General features: G+C 46.8%; 1 protein-coding gene across 1 annotated transcript in view; it reads right to left on the bottom strand.

The window, feature by feature from the left end:
* The window catches only part of TMEM132C (transmembrane protein 132C), a 165,989-nt gene that overhangs the window by 107,453 nt on the left and 39,605 nt on the right, over nt 1–18,931 (bottom strand). The window contains exon 2 of the mRNA XM_058036794.1: nt 4,541–5,432. Coding sequence (XP_057892777.1) covers nt 4,541–5,432 — 892 coding nt within the window. The remainder of the gene's footprint in view (nt 1–4,540; nt 5,433–18,931) is intronic.

Here is an 18,931-nt window from a genome sequence, read left to right on the forward strand (position 1 = left end):
CACCAATGTCCCTGAAAAGTGCCTGCTAAGGGCTAATGAAATTAAACTGGAGCGCATGCCACTCTCTCAAAATAGCATTAACACGTTCCCTTCTTTGAAGAAGTATTTTTTACATCACGAATGCTTTTTAAAGCTACACTGGGAAATATTCCCCCTTTAGTGTGTCACTTCTCCAGTAAATGGTAATTAGGAGTGCTCCAGCAGACTGCCCCCATTGCTTACTGGAGCAGAACATCCAAGCTGATGGCACCACTGCTATGAATCTACTGGGGAGAAATCTCAACAAAGCACTGCAAGGTGCTGCTGTACCCCAGCCCTTGCTAAAACCACAATCCCCCAGTGTACTCCTCTTTCAATAACTGCTCCACTGTGGATGTGTAGCTGAATTGTTACTAATCATTCTAGAGAAGGGAAAATAAAACAAACAAAAATAATCAGTAAGACTTAAAGTTCCACAAGGCTGAACACCAGACAGTGAAGTATATAAACCTCTGTCTAGAAAATATGTAAAATCCCTCAAGTCCTAATTCAGATCTCTGGGCATTTTTGCAGAGCAGCTCTGGACTAGCACCTGGCTTTAGGGGCCCTATCAATGCCATAAAGCAACTCAATTTTCCAATTAAAATATACCCTGAAATAATGAGATTCAAGCTTCTCTCCCTTCAGATGCCACCTGTAATGCTTTTGTGCAATGAAATGACTCTTAAATATTTAAGTAATGCAAAGCTGCACAGGACATGTAAAATGCTTTGTTGCAATTCCTGCCATTTGGAGATGGACACGTACACGCAGAAGAGCATCCCACCAAACTCTTCTGTCTCTCTTCATTTCACTCCAAGCTCTGCTGGTTTTAAATATGAATCAGCGTAAAAGAAAACACCCTTCACCTCAGAGCTGAAAAACTGCATTCCATTTACCATGGAAAATAGATCCCTGGGAGAATGCATCCCAAATTCTGGGTTAACACAAAACTCAGAGTGATTCCAGCTCTGGTTTAGGTTTGCGAGTTTAGATATCTTCAGTTCATCATTATGATGTCACTTGTGTTTGCGATGATGCCAGCACACTGCAGTGTCAAGAACTAATGAACCAACAACTAAGTACAATTAAGAACTCAGGGTAGTAAATGTTATTTCATCATATGGTAAGATGAAAATGTCACTGTCTAAAAGCAAACAGTAACTGCTTGAAAACGTTACTATTTTTGGTTATTTTGGTGCAGCTGAGGGCAGTGCCAAGCTCCTGGGAGAGGTTTATTCCCTAGGGAGCCTCTTTCATGCAGAACAGGCAGAGTTAGTGCTGAAGATGTCCCTTTTTCATGACCAGTTCCTCCAAACTGGCTTTGTATATTGAGATTCCAAAGCACTTACACAGATGTTATGACCATAACAACCTTCTCTACCTCTGCTGCTGCTCTTCACTGCATCCTCCTCCAGGTCCTTCAGCCACTGCCAGCACCACCCAACACAGCCCCACTGTCAATACTCATTAGGCAGTACAAGCTGTCCCAGCTCATGGGTTTAATAGCTTTCCTCACTGCATTTATCCTTATCCAATTTGTAGATTTATTATTGCTCCTAATTATCCATTGTGTTGGGTTGATTTGTTTGCTGGACACTGATTACACCCGACATCCCTCCAGGTGCAGGAGCTGCACTGCAAAATCTCTGCTAAGAAGCCTGAAGGGAAGGAAAAGCCACTCCTGTGTCACACCTCTGTTCTCTAATCAGGATGTAACAACTTCATCCCCTTTCTCTTCACTTCTCCCGCTCAACAGCTCCTGTAAATCAGGTTATCTGCTGGTTCAGCACCTGGAAGAGTGACTCAGAGCTGACCTGCTGCCCAGGGACAGACAGCACTCAGCACTGCCACCCTTCTGCTCGGCCCTGTGCTGTGCACAGTACCCAGAGAAGTATTTGGAGCTCCAAAAACGTGGCACAACCTGGCATGAGGAACAGCTGGCAGGATCCTGTCCTGGTGAGCACCTGGAGAAGTATTTCCAGCTCCAGAGCAAACAGCAGTGCACCTCACCCCCTGCCACACCAGCCATCCTCCTGACTTTACTGGTGCTCCTGGGCTGATAAATGCACAGATACAGCACCAGGATGTTGAATGAACACAATTTAAGGACATGGATAAATTCACATATACAGTACCAGGATTCTGATAAAGACACAATTTAAGGACATGGATAAATTCACGGGTACAGTACCACAATGCTGAATGAAGACACAATTTAAGGACTTTGATAAAGTTACATATACAGTACCAGGATGCTGAATTAAGACAATTTAAGGACACTGATAAATTCACAAATACAGTACCAGGATGCTGAATGAAGACAATTTAAGGACACTGATAAATTAACAGATACAGTACCAGGATTCTGAATGAAGACACAATTTAAGACCACGCTTTCACTCGCCATGATTTGTGGCTATGAGGTCACTGAGACCAGTCTGCTTCCCTTTTGCCAGAGAAGATTTGTAGCTATTATTTCCCACCCCCCAAGCGATGATCACATGCTGTTTGCTTCAGCTCTGCATGTTGCAATACCTCAATGAATAATATACAAGGAGCAGAAAATAAACAAGCCCACTGTGCCTGGGGATAATGTGTGGTGTGTTTTTCTTTAGGATGATTAAATGTGAGTGCATGTCACAGGATGTAGGGCTTGCTCTGCTGGGAGCCCAGGAGGAGGAGAGCACACAGCTCTCTCCAGGCAGGCAAATGGCCATGGAGAAGGTTAAGGGGGCCCCCAGGCAGCCCCAGCATATGCACTGCTATTCCCTGGCTGCTCTGCTCTCTCTCTCCAGACACAGACACTCCGTGGGCTCCTGCTCACACTCCACCCCTTCCACACCTCAAAGTTGCACTGAAGACATCAGATTCCCACCACAGAATGGGAAGCTCCATTCTTTGCCAGCCTTTCACCAGCCCTCTGCTGATGCCTTCAGTTTGAGCTTTCATATTTTTACATTCTGTACTGCCTTAGTGTGTAACTCTGAACTCTGTACAAAGTGTCAGCAAGTTCTCCTCACAGTTCAGTCAGACAGAACAATCCTTTTCCAGCCCCAGAACCAACCTGGGTCAGACTGTGCACTCCAGATAAATGTTCCCAAAACTAAAGCAAATCCTCTCTGTCCATAACAGCAAGTCACACAGGCAGCTACCAACATCCCACACTGCCATCCCTGTCTCCTGCACCTCTCAGCCAGACTCATTTCTGAGCAAAGAAACACAGCCCCAGATTTCAACAAGCTTGTTGCTCTTCAACTGGCTTTTCAGGAAAATAGAGTGACAAGGACCTACAGAGAGTGATCCCCACTCCCATTCACCCAACAAACACCCAGCTCACTGCCTCTGCATTTCTTCTTTCACCACAGCTATGTTTGTTATGTGCAAAAGTATTCTGTTTATACTACTTTGTGTAAAGGGATTTTCAATAGAAGGGAAGTAACAACATCAGAAAATACTTCTAGCACAGAGGTTTCACTGAGTAAACAGGTGTCTGGGAGATTATCTCGCCAATTTAACCAAAGCTGCAAACACCACAACGCTTCTGGGATGACTAAAATCCCCCTTTTTCAAATAAAAGCCTTTTATCTGCCAAGCGACACTTCCTGTTCTAAAGGCTATTCTCCTCGGTGGTTGTCAACTATGTATTAATCTAATTCATATAAGCCTTAGAAATAAATTCTTTCATGTGCAGAATCTTTTGGGAAACTGATTCCCTGAGGCTTTAGAGAGTAATTGTTGCTTATCACCGTGGAAATTTCCACTGAATTTAAAGCCTGGTAACAAGTTAAAAAAAGATACATCAAATTTTTCAGTGATTAACAAGTTTCCCAGTCTTTGTCATCCTCAAAGGATTTTCATCTGATCGGTAGGGAAACGGCTAAAAATGAAAATAAAAGGGAAGCGATCTGACCCAGTAAGGCAGCTCCTGTGTTCCCACTCCTGTCCAAAATAATGGCACTGACTTCTAACAGTCCCTTGCAGGCAGCAGCAATATCAAACACCTTGGGCTTTATTTAAAGGAAAAATGTGCTGCCAAAGACAAACACCGCTTAACTGCAAGTGGATAGTTAAACCCTCCCTACAGAGCTCTCCTAACAAAACCACTCTGTGTGTGGGAGAGGCAAGCTCTGCCAGAACACTTACAGAAAAGCAGGTAATTGAAGTTTTTCTGCATTCAAACTCCATGCCTGCGCAATAAAAACCTGATTTTAAAAGCACCATAAAGCAGAGAAGTTTTCTGATGCCTGGCTGTCTGTCACAGCACAGAAACAGCCCTGCTAAAGCAGCACTTTTGTACCTTGCTGCACACCGTGGGCCTGTGATAAACGGCACTGCAGACACGCTGAAAACCTGCCCGTGACAGGGGCTTTCAATCCTCCTCACAGCATACAAAGAGGAAAATAAGGTATTTCAGTGACTAGGAGCAACCTTCATTGGGATCAGCTCCAAATCAGCTGAGATCCATCCCACGTCCCCAACATCTTTGTGTGCCAGAACCACGCCCAGCCAACCTCCTTACCTGAGGATGAACTGATCCACGGTGGAATTGTTGGCAATTGTCACATAAACATTGACAACCTCGCCCTGTTTGACGGGCTTGGAGGGCAGCCACACCACCACGTTGCTGTCCAACCGCAGCTCCGTGAGCTGGGAGGCCTCCTGGCCGCGGTAGAGGCTGACAGAGCCAATCCTCTGCAGGTGGGACATGCTCTCATCCACACCGCCGTCCTTCCCGGGCCGGATGGCGTTGCCCTTGCGGAGATCCTCGGCCGTGCACTCGCCCTTCTCGTCCCCGGGCTGCACCGTGTAGTAGAGCTCCACGGGGCTCCCCTCCAGCTGCTCCGCCGGCTTCTTGCGGCCCGTGAGCACCGTGGGGGGGCTGAACCAGCTGGGCAGCAGCTCCAGCTGCGCCACGCAGAGCCCCAGGTCCCCGCGCAGGCGGCAGCTGCCGCGCACCTCGCGCGTCTCGCGGAAGGCGAACACGCGCAGGCAGGGCAGCCGCTCCGCGGGGCTGTACTCGTCCCAGTCCCTGCCCACGATGTAGAACAGCACCTGCACCCGCGGCTTGCTCAGGTAGATCTTGCTGCTCAGGATGTAGGCCTGCAGCTTCCAGTTGTACGTGAACTTGTTGGCGGATCCAAAAGAGCTGGAAGTCAGCAGGAGGTCCTGGGGCACCGCTTGCTGCACCGAGAAGGGGCCGTAGCTGGCGTTTAACACGGGCGGCCTCTTGGCTTTGTACGGGAAGAAGGACTCCACCCTGGACTGCAAACTGGAGTTCCTCATGAAGTCCTGGTTGGCTTCTTTGAGGAAGAAAGATGTCTCGGCGTTGAAGAGCCGGTAGCTCACAGGTAGGTACGTTGGTAATGAAGAAAATCGCTGATTATTGTCCAAGACCCCTCGGCACTCTGTCACTAATAAAAGAAAAGGTGAGTTAGACCAAGTCTGCTTATGGACTCAAAGGGACAGTTAGCACAGCTTCAGTGCTGAGTTAGGGACAAGCATTATTCCATGCAAAGAACATTTACAGGGTAGCTACATGTTTAGATACAAAATAATTCTTTTCTGCATTACATTTGCAAAAGAAAATATAATGCAGCATGTCAGAAGAGCCCAGTGACCAACAGCCTCAGGGATGCTAGTCACCAGCCCTGCAGGAACAAAGGCAGCTTCTCTTCTAGGTGCAAAGAAACTGCTTTTCTAAGGACACTCAGACAAGCATTTCACGCTCTCTGTCAAGTAACCTTGCTCTTGTATTACTGTGCCAGATCTCTGTGGTAAAATACTGACAATTTCCTACGTTCTTTAAATGCAGATGGGCATCACAACCCAGAAGTATTTCAGCAAGTACTAATATGTAAGATGCACACAGAGAGAACCAGCATGTGCTGGCCAATTTCAAGTTTCAGCTGAACATCAGATCCCTTCTGACCTAAATGTTTTCCTGTTAAGATTAACAACACACTGCTGAAAGGCAAATGTATTGTCTAAATTAGGGTAGATAACAGTGGAGAAGGGTTCAAATACACGTTGATTATGTCATACAGCTTATAACTCCTCTCTTTAACCCCTGCTGAAGGGGTTGCCCATAGGTACAAAAGGTAAATGCATTTAGTGCTGGACTTCTTGAGTATTGATAAAACAGAGCTTGCCCTCAGTTTCTCAGGGAACCCCATCAGAATCAGGAGTTAAGGTTCTGTATATTAAGGTTCTGTGTAGGTTCAGCTCTTTAAAGAATAAAGGTAACCACAAGGACAACACAGAATGCAGAGATTCATCTGGAACCCAGAACACCTGAGGATCCCAAAACACCCCACAGACTCTGCCTCACCACCTTCCTCACCAAGGGCTGCAGCCTGGGGAGCTCTGCAAGTCACATTTGCTGCCCTGGCATGTGTGGCTGCTAACGTGCTAATTATGCAGTCAGATTTAATTAAATGTTTTCAAGTAAGGAATAAACAATCGATACCTGTCATGACACCAAATGGCTGCTGACAGACAACCCCACTGCAGCCCTGTGGAGTGTGCAATGCCAGGGTGCAGGGAATGAAGAGCTTGGGGAGGCAGGTGTGAGGTAATTAAGAAAAGAAGGAGACAAATGTAGAGGAGGGGGAAATCAGAACTCTCAAAGGACAGCAGCCATAAATTTGAAATAAGGAATTAAGATGTGTTCACTCATGTTTAATTCATGAGCCACCATGGAACTGTTCTCCTAACTGAGCAAACTGCCATGACTGGACAGAAATTGAAACAAAACAAAATTAAAAGGTAAAAAAAAAGAAAAGAAACAGAGAATTAGTAGCACAACACCCTCTGTGTCAGGCAGAATCACATTTAAAACATAAAACACTGTTTTAGCTCACTGTTACAGCCCTGCAAGGCTCCAGTCCTTGGCACACAGTTTAATTCTGCTGAAAAAGATGTTACAAATGCCACCTCCTGAGCTGATTGATTTCCCTTACCTGAGTCTGTCAGGATTCCATCCCTAAGTGCTCTAACACTTGTAAAAGGAACGCAAGGAAGATCCACTTTGGACCAGGGACCTTTCAAAGGAAGAGGAAAACCTACAGATTTCTTTGGAGTTTCCTCTCTAAGCCCCTTCACCCACCCTGGGTGAGCCTGCTGGGATCTGCTCACCTCCCTGCAGCCCTCTACAAAAAGCAGCCACTGACATCCTCTGTGACAGATGCCACCACGGTTTTCAATCAGAACACCTGATTTGCTAGAGAAGAATTCCTTGGAGGCCAGTTTGGCAGCTGAGTTTGGCTTGGTGACTGGTGAGAATTTCTTCCCTAGGTGTCCTGCTGCTCAGGTGTGGTACCAGAGGGCAGGGCTGTGCTGAGGGGAAGCACAGGAACACTAGGTGAAGGAAAGCACGAACTGATTTAAGCTCACAAGTTTTCCGAAGGGTTTCCATGACCAGGGATTCTCCAGACACGGCCCCACTGCTCCTGAGGGAATCCCTGCCTTCCACAGAGCCACACAAATCAGAAATGAACTCAGCAGGCTGCACAGACAAGTGAAGCCCTGTGATTCCAAAGGGTTGCTGGTCAGGATCTAAGCTTGAGGCTCAGCAGCTGTTTTTGTGTAATTCCCAGGACTTTTGCTGCAGCACATTATCCTCAGACAGACAGTGGGCTCATTTTTGCAGGCACTTCATTTATCCTGGGCTAATCACATGCATGAGGTATGCAGGACTTGGCCCAATATTAAGAAAAACAGTCATGCAACTTCTGCCTTAAGAAGCTGAACACAAACAGCAAAACCCATGTGGCCAGACTGACAGCAGAAAATAAAAAAACTTCACTTTTTTTTTTATCGTAGTCAAAAGATTTCCACCCACTTTCATACCATACATAATGGATTCCTATATTTCTATACTGAAGGCTGTACTTTAGACAATTTATTTCAGCACTTTAAGCCTTTTACTGATAAAATTGGTAGTTAAAATTGTCCATTTTATTTTTAGAATACCAACACCATGCATCAGCAACTGCAGGCCATCACTTAGGGGATTTGTTCTATTCTCTTCATCTCTACCCAATAACTTTCACATCCTGGTATAATTAATTACCTGCATTTTCAGAGAACACTTTTGTATACTTAATAAGCTCAAAGTTCTTTAATTTATCAGAGAATCTATTTAAAGAAGATGCCATGGGTTTTCCTGAGTTTCTCAGCACAAGTTACTATTTTAAATAACCATTAAGCGGTGTTTACTTTATCTACATGAAAAACTAACTTTTAAAAAGCAGCTCTGCCTATCAGTGCTTTCAGGTGCTCTAGAACAGATTTTGGCATTTTGAAATGCTTTACCCCTTTCCATCACCCAGCAGGAACCACAGCTGCCCAGAGATGAAGTCCTGCATGGAAGAGGTTAACAACCATCAAACAAAGCCAGCATTAGCCAAGAACAAAAGCGAAGGCTTACAAGTAATTATTTCTTCTTTGTAACAGCCTGGTGACTTTTTAATCCTTCTTCTGGCATCATATGCCTCTGCAGCACTTCATCTGAACCCAAGCAGGCATCTGCTAAGCACATCACTGGCTCCAGTGTGACAGAGCAGCTCGAATTCCTGCAACCCAGTGAGCTCATTGGATGGGAAACAGCAACTTCTGATCTGTGGTATTATTATTAGTTCTTGGATTCCAGCATAAGAGGAATTTTCTTTGGGGGTATTTCACATGGAGCTGGATTCACTGGAACAGTCATAAAAGCTTAATATCTTGGAGCTGCTCTTTTATGAGCTTGGTTTGAAGTGACTTTCTTTGGGCAGGGAATGAAGGGCTTAGCTTGTGGGTGGGAGATTACTGGCCAATGGCCACGGATCTTCAGTGCCTGATGCTGGATGAGCCTCTGAGCCTTCGAGACAACCATCTGCCTGTCCCCCCAGCCAGGAGGTTCTGGGCCAGGGAAGTCAGTGAGGAGCAGAAGACATCTGCCCATGCAAAGGAGAGTGATGTGAGAAGCCTTCCTGCGCCTTGTCTGCCCTCAGAGGCACATTTATAATTGTCCTTGCAGGAGGCAAGCCAGAGGAGAGGAGAAGAACAGATTCCAGTGCCTGTGTGTCCTCCTGGAACCCCCGCACAGCTGGAGCTCCCACCAAGAATTCTGTAACTTTTAAGGCAGGATCTTCTCCCTCCTTTTTCCTACAGCTTTACCACTACCTTTCCTCCATTCCTGAACCCAGCTATCATTGAATGATACACCATATTAATTTTAATTTTTGTTCCACTTCCATACCACCAGAGTTTTAAGAAACAAACCCCACCTAGTATTATTCATAGCACCACCATCACCTAAAATCCTGCAAATGCTGTAAATTATCATCCCTGTTCCTTCCATGGACACCCATTCCCACCTGCCCCTGCACCCAGATGAGCAGCTGACACAAACCATGCCCTCAGAAAATCCCCATCCTTGGATTCTCTTCTGACTCCATCTTCCCCTACAAACCTGTCCTGCTCCTGCAGAGCAAATCACATATTCCAGCTCAGGAACTGCAGAGCAGAATGAAAGCAGGGAAGATTCACTTCAATCAGCACAAATGCTTCCTTCACCCAAAATGTCAACAGCTCTGTTTGCTGGTTCATTTTCCCTTAATTTTCTGTGCCAGCACCACACTCAGTCACATTTAGGGACTTCACAGTGTGTGAAATCTTTGTAGCAATGTTTTGCTGAGAACTAGAGCTCAGCAAATACATTCACTTAGACCTCAGGATGACCTTAGCTGTACTCTCATCCCTTCCAAGCTCCCTTTTCTTACCTTCTAGAAATAGGAGATTTTGCTGATGGGAAGGCTGAGTGGAATCTTAAACCAAACAAGCTGAGATTGAGGATATGGAACAGATTTTGGACTGTGAGGTGGATAAAATACAGCAACAAAGGGAGCAGTGGCTCAACAATGTCTTCCCATCCGGATTCCCCCCTGACAGGCACAACTCAGACTCTCACTCCCCTCTGGGTTAAAAGTGCAGCTCTGTGAGCATCCCAGAACATCAGCTGGGGACCTGCAGAAGCCACAGCTCCCCACGTGTGCCCACCAGAGCTGCCTCCCCTCCTCTGAGGGACTAATTGCACACAGGCAATGTCAAGTGTCAAATGCTTGTGATGACCAATTTGTGAAGCTAAAAATAAGCTCTGCAAACCAATCTGGCCAAGAAATCCACAGAGCAAACATTTGAGGGAAATTGCAGCCTATTATCAAATGTTCTGCGAGCACCTGGTGAGGGCAATTTCATCAAACAAAATGAATGCTAACAAAGCTATTTGAGCAGTTCTTTTTTGAATCCAGAGCTCCCCAAACTGAAAGCTGAAGCCCAAGGAGAGGTTTGTACCTGCAGGGTTTTGCAGATTGACCTGGGATGGGGTGTTCCTATTCACATCCATGGGAGTACAGAGGCTGGTGGGTTACCAGACATATTTCAAGCCCAGATATAGACACACAGTCTTATTTAGCCTAGATCAGAGTTCAATTAAACCACAATGCAAAGATTTTTGGGAGACATTATAATCAGTTATTGTGAACAAATTTCCATTTTATTTCAGTGGGAGATATTAACTTCATTCATTCAGTATATTGTTAAATGAAAAACTGCAATAATATTCTACTAAATAGACTTCTCTCACATTTTGAGAGCATATCCCTAATGAATTTATCCTTTGAACATTACCACAGATCAAACCTGCACTGAAGTCCTACAGAAAGCCCTGGATTCAGTACAGAAGTGAGCATTTGCCCCATTCCTCTCCAGCAGAGGCAGCACAGTGGCATTTCAGAGCTGTCAGAGCACGGTAAGCACCTAAAGCAAGGACTGAGCAAAGGTACACCAGCAACCTCTGCGCTCCTAAAAACACAGAAACAATGGCATGGGCACTGAAACTGAATGACGGGAATTCCAAGGGGATGAAAAACATTTCAAACAGAGCATGGCTGGATGCTAGAGCTCATTGCCAGGGAACTCCCCCAGAATTAACAGGGTGATCACTGACGTGCAGCCCATCCAGAGCAGCCCCATTAACCACATGTAAAACTCCTTGTTTCAGTTGCATCGATTAGAAGCCAGGATTAGACCTCTGCATTCTAAAGCCTTATCCAACATCTGTCAGGTTGTTCCATTTTCCTCAGGATTACCAACACAACAGACACGTGTATAAACCACAAATAGCTGCTTGGGAGGCACAGCCTTTTCACCAACAGGAAAGAGAAGCTTTAAAGTCTATTTTGGAAACACAGAACTCTCAGAAAACTGCACATCAGAAAGGCATTTCCAATATTTTAATAACAGCCTCCAATGCTCTTTGCAGTTCTGTATATGCCCCCCTTTGGCTGCCTAAATACCAAGATATCCTTTTATTACAGACCTCTCTTCTCTCTGACCCTCTGCTCACGGAGCTGCGTTAGTCAAAGGCTGCCTGACATTCAGGACTGAAATCTATAAATGGTTTTCTCAGACTGGCTGGTGACCTTAAGAGTCTGTAAAACAACAGTGTACATGCAAAGGTCAGTGAAGATTTCCGGAATAACTCCCCCTCCCAGGGCTGCCATTCCCAATTGTCTCCACTGCCGAGGCCATCTGACCTATTTAAGCCACTTTACTGGGTACAATCAAAGATAGATACCTGGAACCTGCAATTTCCACTGATGAAAGCTTTTGTTAGGAGAAAAGGCTTGGAAAACTTCTATACAGACACTATTCAGGTTCTGTGCTGGCCAGAGGCTGCAAATGTCAGAGAGAGTCCTGTGAGCAGCACAGGATGGGCAAAATGTCACACGCTGGCCCTTGAGGCAAGCAGGGCTGCAGGGATTGGGGCACACCCCATGGATCCTGCAATCATCCCCTGTGGCACACACACCCCATGGATCCTGCAATCATCCACTGTGGCACACACACCCCATGGATCCTGCTGGCCCCACTGTGGCACACACACCCCATGGATCCTGCAATCATCCCCTGTGGCACACACACCCCATGGATCCTGCAATCATCCCCTGTGGCACACACACCCCATGGATCCTGCTGGCCCCACTGTGGCACACACACCCCATGGATCCTGCTGGCCCCACTGTGGCACACACACCCCATGGATCCTGCAATCATCCCCTGTGGCACACACACCCCATGGATCCTGCAATCATCCACTGTGGCACACACACCCCATGGATCCTGCAATCATCCCCTGTGGCACACACACCCCATGGATCCTGCAATCATCCCCTGTGGCACACACACCCCATGGATCCTGCTGGTCCCATTGGGGCACACACACCCCATGGATCCTGCAGCTCTGCTGGCCCCATTGTGTCAGCACAGCAAGGACAAAGCAAAGAGCGCCTCAGCCTGTCCTGTCTGATAGCTGGAGAGAAGAGGAGCATTCAGGACACTGGATTTTATTCCCAGCTCCATCACAGACACATGGCAGGCACAGAAACCTCTGCAGGCCAGGTTCTGGCAGGGAAATGGAAATGAGAGCAGCTATCGTTCAGTTTGATTGACTTGCAAGTCAAAACCACGTGGAGTTCAGCACACAAAAGGCCAAATAAAACCTTGTCTGTCTGGGGGGGTTTCTGGGCTTTAAAGCAGGCAAAAACAACCCAGTGGCAGTCACAGAAAAGGGGGAAAAGCAGACAGTGTGGTCAGTATTTTCTACCTTCAGCAGTGCCTTTTCAGAGACCTGCACTGCTCATCCACTGAAGAAATCTAATTTTCATGGCAGTACAATTCTATGGAACATATTTCTCTGCAGGGGATGTATCAAATTTAGCCTTACAGGATGGCTCACCAAAGCCTCCCCAGCATTTTAAAGTTTGGCCAGAATGCCATAATGATTGAAATACACGAATATCACAGTTAGTTGGGTTTGGGTTTTTTTAAAGTTCTCAAGTGTCATAAAAATGGGAACATGCAAGATGTAAGTTACAAACTTGAACAAGTTCTGGCCTTGGCAATGAATCAATTCCTTGTCCTGTATCTCCTTCTCCAGTTTTTAATAGCTCTGTGCTTTGCTCTGCTGTTTAAGTCTCTGTCAGATGCTGATAGGCACTCGCTCCTCTGTTTAGACACTGAATTGCTTTGCACAGCTCCCTGTTTAAAGAGAGATTAGGGTCCTAGAGCCTGAATGGGGCAATTTGCTCAGCACTCGACTGCCACAAAAACCAACAAGAACCAAGAGCACCAAAGAGCTCAGACCTGCACAGGATGAAGCTTTCAGCTGCAGAAGTGTAAAAGAAGGACACAAAGGACTCAATAAATGAATTACAATGTTTTACCATTCAGAAAAGAAAGAAAATAATATTTTTCTTGTAAATAGGTACTAATGAAAAATAAAGCCAGCCAGCAACATGAACAGCAGGACTTTATCACACATAAAGGACTTTATCTCACATAGCCCACACTGAGACCCAGCCTGCACTGGGCTCTGCATCACACAGGTACAAGGGACATTACTCAAAGAGCCAGGTATAGGCTGGCAGTGAGTAATGCCAAGGCTGCAAAGGAAAAAGGGGTTTGTTTCAATCACACCTGAGCCAGCCTCTCCCTGGGCTCTGTAATACACTTCCAGCACACACCTTGATACGTTCCTCACTGGAACTCACTTCTCAGGGCTGGTATTGCCGGGGTCCTGGGCTCTGCTGGGAATAAACACCTCTGACCTCTCATCCCACCTCAGCAACTCACAACCCAACAGCTGCAGGCATTTTTCCCACTACCCAGACAGGGAACTCGGGCAGTGAAGCTGAGTTTTCCAGGAGGTTCCAGCAGAGCTCAGCACAGAAAGCAGCAGGAACAGAGACAGGGCACCGAGTGGGCAGCAGGTGAAAGCACCAGGGCACAGAAGGTAAGAGGATGCAAGAGCCTTGCTGGTGATGGATGGGACTTGGCAAGGCAAGGCAGCAAGTGCTGCCAAGATTAGACTCCAGTCTGTCAGCTTTTCCGAGTGGGAACCAAGAGCCCCAACCTCCGCTGCCTGGCGGCTCCTGGAATCTGCAAATTCAGTGCAGAACATCTAAATCATGGAGAATAAAAGGCCCTGGAAGTACTGGCTTGGATCAGCATTCACTGTTGCAGAATTCCACTCTCAGGAAAGCTTCACCACTGGTATAAATCAATAAAGTTTCATAAAAGACAGAAAAATCACCATGTGCTATACCAGCAATGGCCCATCCCCAAAAATATCCTTTAATTGCTTCTTGAAAAAAAAAAGTTTATTATTTATATGAAAATTTAATTTAAGAGTAAAGCAGCCACTTATCCTTCTTTCCTTTCTCCTCTCCTTCATGAAGGATTTAGAACACTAACATATGCGATGCATGCACATTTTTAATACTTGCATGTACTAAACAGTTGCTTGTATGCAAACTGTGATTTAAACCATGCCAGAATATCCCAATATCCTGGCTACAACCCTGCTAATCATCTCCATTTCAAAGATGCAATGAGGATTTATGAGAAGATTAATTGAGAAAGGAGGCTGAGGGGGTGGGGGACAGCCCTGCCTGTTGGGGAAATGAACTCAGCATCACCTTTAACCTCCAAGCAATTCTTTGTCACAGAGCACAAAGCAACTCATCATTCCAGAAGAGCAGCAGGACAGAAACCAAGCGGAAATTTATCTGGTTAAACACCTTCTTTCCCAGGGATTAATCAAAAGGGATGGCTGGAGCGCTGGTGTCTTTGTGCTCGCAGCACCTCCAAGGGCTGTGTTTAAAGAGCCCTGGTTGCTGCCAAGAGAGCAAAGGCACTGTGGCTCCTCCCCAGACCCCCAATTCTGGCTCTCAATATCCTGTCCTGGCTCAAAAGCTTTGTGGGAGCAGCCCAGCTCTGCCCTGGGTTTGGTGAGCCCTGGTACTGAGGGGCAGAGGCAGGAGGGAAGGGGATCCTCAAACCCCAGCCCTTCTCTTCTTCCCACTTCACCCACACCAGAAACAGCAGGGAGAACAAAGTGCTTGTGGTGTTGGCAGTGAGGAAGGGGAAAGGCAAAACTACAAAAGGAAAAATGAGATCCAGAAGAGGGAATCTTCCAGAGGAACACAAGCAGACCTGACAGAATGCTAAATCACAGTGAGAAAATGCAGCAGAAGAATGATGAACACGTGGTTTTAATTCTGTTTTTAAGGCAGAGAAATGATTGAGAAGTCTCACTCTAAAGTCTCTTTTATTTGCTCTAATGCCTTGCTATAACCTGCCCAGGAAGGGCCAAACCAAAACACTCCATCAGTGCCATACCTGAGCAAAGTGTCTGCGAGAACATTCCTGGCAATTCCAGCTCTGGAATTAGGATGCAGAAGCCAATGGGACCAAGTTCTGCTTTCCAAGATAAAGTTTTTACAAAAGGAGTACATTCAGAAGCCAGAGATAAAGGCCTGCCTAGGATGAAGACAAGAACCTGGATCCATTTATGTTCAAAGCAGAGCAACAGTCTGCTGCAGCTCCAGGGAGGGCATTAATGCCAGAGGCAAAGCTGTGCAGCTCTGAAGGTACATCAGAGTAATTCTGTGTTTTCTGGGTGGGTGGAAAGCAGAATCCTACCTTCCTGCTTCTTCTCAAGCGTCCCTAAAGTCATTGGCAAAGACAAATGACAATGATGGATGCCAGTTTGTTATGCTGAGCACCACAGAACTGCACAGAGCAAATGACTTGCACCATCTTTTTAAGAGGTTGAATGTGTCGTGCTCCTAAAGTGCTGTTGTGCTCAAGAATCACTGAGAGCTGCCTGCAAATCAATGCAATAGAGCCCTGCTATACATTTTGTAAGCCCTATTTTTACCCCTTCCTAATATAACTTCCAAACCTTCCTCCTCCCCCACGTCCCTGCCACAGATCCCTAATTCACACAGCTAAAAACACACAGTGCCTCCTACAATTTTTCCAACATGTGCAGTCCTTAACAACAAATTTAATTTCTTCCTTTCTTTGAAGCTCATCTTCATTCAGCCTGGCTCCAAAGGGAAATTAATGAGGGCTCACTGAATATGTTTACATAAGATCTCCTCCAAATTTCTGTTATTAGGCATTAGGAGTGGTTTTATCTGCCCTCTGAGGGGCTGATGTGTCTGGCCAGAGATGTCTCAATGCAATGTCTGCTGTCCACTCACACTCTGCTGGGCTTTGCTGCCTGCAGCCACAGCAGCTCTGGAGCAGGGGCTGGGGTGAAGCTGGATAAAAGCTGATTTCACCAGGAACTCAGTGCCAGCAAGGGGCTGGCACAGCAAGGCACACCCAGGGCTGAGCAGGCTGTAGGGCCTGGCTGTCCCCACTGTCACCTGGCTGTGACCCTGTGCCCAGGGCCTGGCAGAGCTCTGACACTGCTGTGGTGACACAAACACCCTGCCCACACACCCACTGTGATCCACACTGAGCCAAGCTGGGCCCCAGCTGCTCATCCCCAGCAGCCTCTCTACTGCAGGAACTCCATCACTGATGTGACCTTCAGTTCCTGGTGCACTCCACAACCACTTCTTGGTCTGTGATGTTCAATAGAGGCTTTGGAGTTAGACAAAATCCTTCTGTTCATTTTTGTTGACACAAAAGAAATAATACAGCTCTTTGTGTAACAGCAAGAGTGTGTACCATCACAAGGAAATTGCTGCATGCACAAGCACAGGTAAAACATGTATTTGTGCATACACTCCCAACCACAGCTCATTCCTGCAGGATAAACTGTAAATAAGCTCCTGAACTGACTCTCAGGGTGACACATGCTGCTGAGCAGGGCACAGGCTGGTTCCTTCTCCCTGTCTAAGTGCGCTGTGCTGCTGTCACACATCTGGCTGCAGTGAACCTGTGCTCTATGGCTGCTGGAGCTGGACAATGGGATTGCAGCAATTATTAAAGATGCCTGTGGCTTCTGGGCAGGCAGGAACAAAGGAAACCCTTCTGCTGGAAGAGGGGTTCAATAAAATCCAGGCTGTCTCCACTCCTGCAGTTTATCTCCTTCATTAGCCAACAAAGCAATGACTCCAACTCATGACAAGAAAAGGAAACTGATCATCCTGACCAGCTTCCAGTGCCTCTCCTGCAGCTCCTTTTGGCTCCATGTCTCCCCAGGTAACCCTTGCCAGCTAAGGCAGAGTGCTACAAGAGCCATTACATCATCCACATTCAAGAACCAAAACTTCCATAGGGATCATTTTTCCCTCGATAAAGAAATGAAAAGCTAACGCCACCCTGAATTCCCAAAGTGCTGTATTAGCACTCTTGTCAGCTGTAGGGCTTTTGGACTGCTATACATGTATTTTTTTCCCTTTATAAGTCTGTTTGAACCTGTCTGCATTTCAGTTTGCTAAAGCTGTTTAGCCAAGTATGAAGTCCATTCATGGCCAGCTGTAAGGAACGTCACAGGCTGTAACCCAAGCAGGCAGTGGTGCCTGTTTGCTGGAGACTCATTCAAAAAGCAAAGAGAACAAGAGCAGTTTTAGAGATGCTGTACATGCTGAGCTGCTTGCTCTGCAAACTAATGCAGAGCCTTGTTCTCTGTGCAGACCAGGCCTCTGAGTGAGGGGGGTGTGGGAGGGAAGCCTTGTTTACACCAGCTCCTCTGAGCTAACCACTTTTACTTTAAAGGGAGTATCATTTAGAAGACAGATATCAGCATCTTCTGCCCTTGCTGGAGACAGAGCAGGCTATGGAAAGCTCCTGCCCTCTGGGCTGTGAGGTAAAGAGCAGAGCACGTCTCTTCTCGGTATAAATTTAAAGGGAGGACCTACAATATGGAGAAATCTTCAAAGGCCAGTCGGGTTTCCAGTCCAACAACCCTGCCAAGTGTTCCTTTAATCCTTTATTTACCAGTAAATCTGCCTCTCTGTTCAGCAGGCTTTTACTGGGATTGGGTTTCAGCCTGCAACCCAAAAGCTGTAAGCATATGCTCTGTAGCCCTAATGAGAAACTCAATCTATTAATGAGCAGACCTTCTCCACAGGACCAGGTCTTGGCAACATGAGTCAGTTCCTGAACTTTCACCTCCTGCTTGGCAGCACACCAGACTAACTCCACATCTCTCAGCTGGCTTACATTATCAGCTCATTATTAACATACATCGGGGCCAGATCTCTTTTACATGCACCCAGCAAACAGGAAACTACACAAGGGGAGGGCTCCTCATTTTTGTCTGACTCTGGAGCTCATAAAAGTGACTAATTAGAACCAGCTCTAGCAGAGGCACTCTGCAGATCACACATTGCCTCTGAACTCAGTCCTGACTGGGACAAACACCCTGGGATGCCCTGGCTGGCTGCAGGAACCAGCCCAGAGCCTTGCAGCCCTTACCGGGGCTGAGGTGTGCTGCTCCCCTCACTCTGGAGTGGAGACCAGAATTCAGATGGAAAAAACAGCATGTCCAGCACCCCACAGTGTCACAGAGCTGAGGTCCTGCCCTCAGTTCCCTGCAGCAGGAGAGCTGTGGGAGCCTTTGCAGCCCCTTTCAAAGGACACTGCTGTGTACTTTAGCTCTGCACGCCTGCCTGGCTCAGAGCGCTGCTTTGAAGTGGCCTGGGAGCCCCCAGCAGTGTACACAGCACTTTGGGAAAGCTTCCCAGGCCACCTCTCATGGCCAGAGCCCTCATGGAGCACAGCAGAGGGCTCCTGGCACAGTGAGCACTGTTCTCAATGTCCCACAGCTATTTGTCATGATGGTGTCACTGTATTTTCTCCTTACGCGACCGATATTTACTTGTGCCCTCTCCTCAGCTGTCATCCTGCAGCTCAGAAAAGTGAGCAAACAGAAAAAGCCCCAAACAATCTCTCCTCCAGATGCCAGGTTCAGATGCAGTCCAGCCAGGCAGCCTGGTAACTGCTCCCATCTCATGTGAGCACAGATGCCAGCACAGCCAGTGCCCACAGCAGAAAATGCAGATGGAGACACACTCAAGGAGCAAGGAAGGTCAGCAGAGCCTGCTCTGCTCAGACAGGTGCC

The sequence above is a fragment of the Melospiza georgiana genome, chromosome 18, assembly GCF_028018845.1.
Source record: "Melospiza georgiana isolate bMelGeo1 chromosome 18, bMelGeo1.pri, whole genome shotgun sequence".
Lineage (NCBI taxonomy): Eukaryota > Metazoa > Chordata > Aves > Passeriformes > Passerellidae > Melospiza > Melospiza georgiana.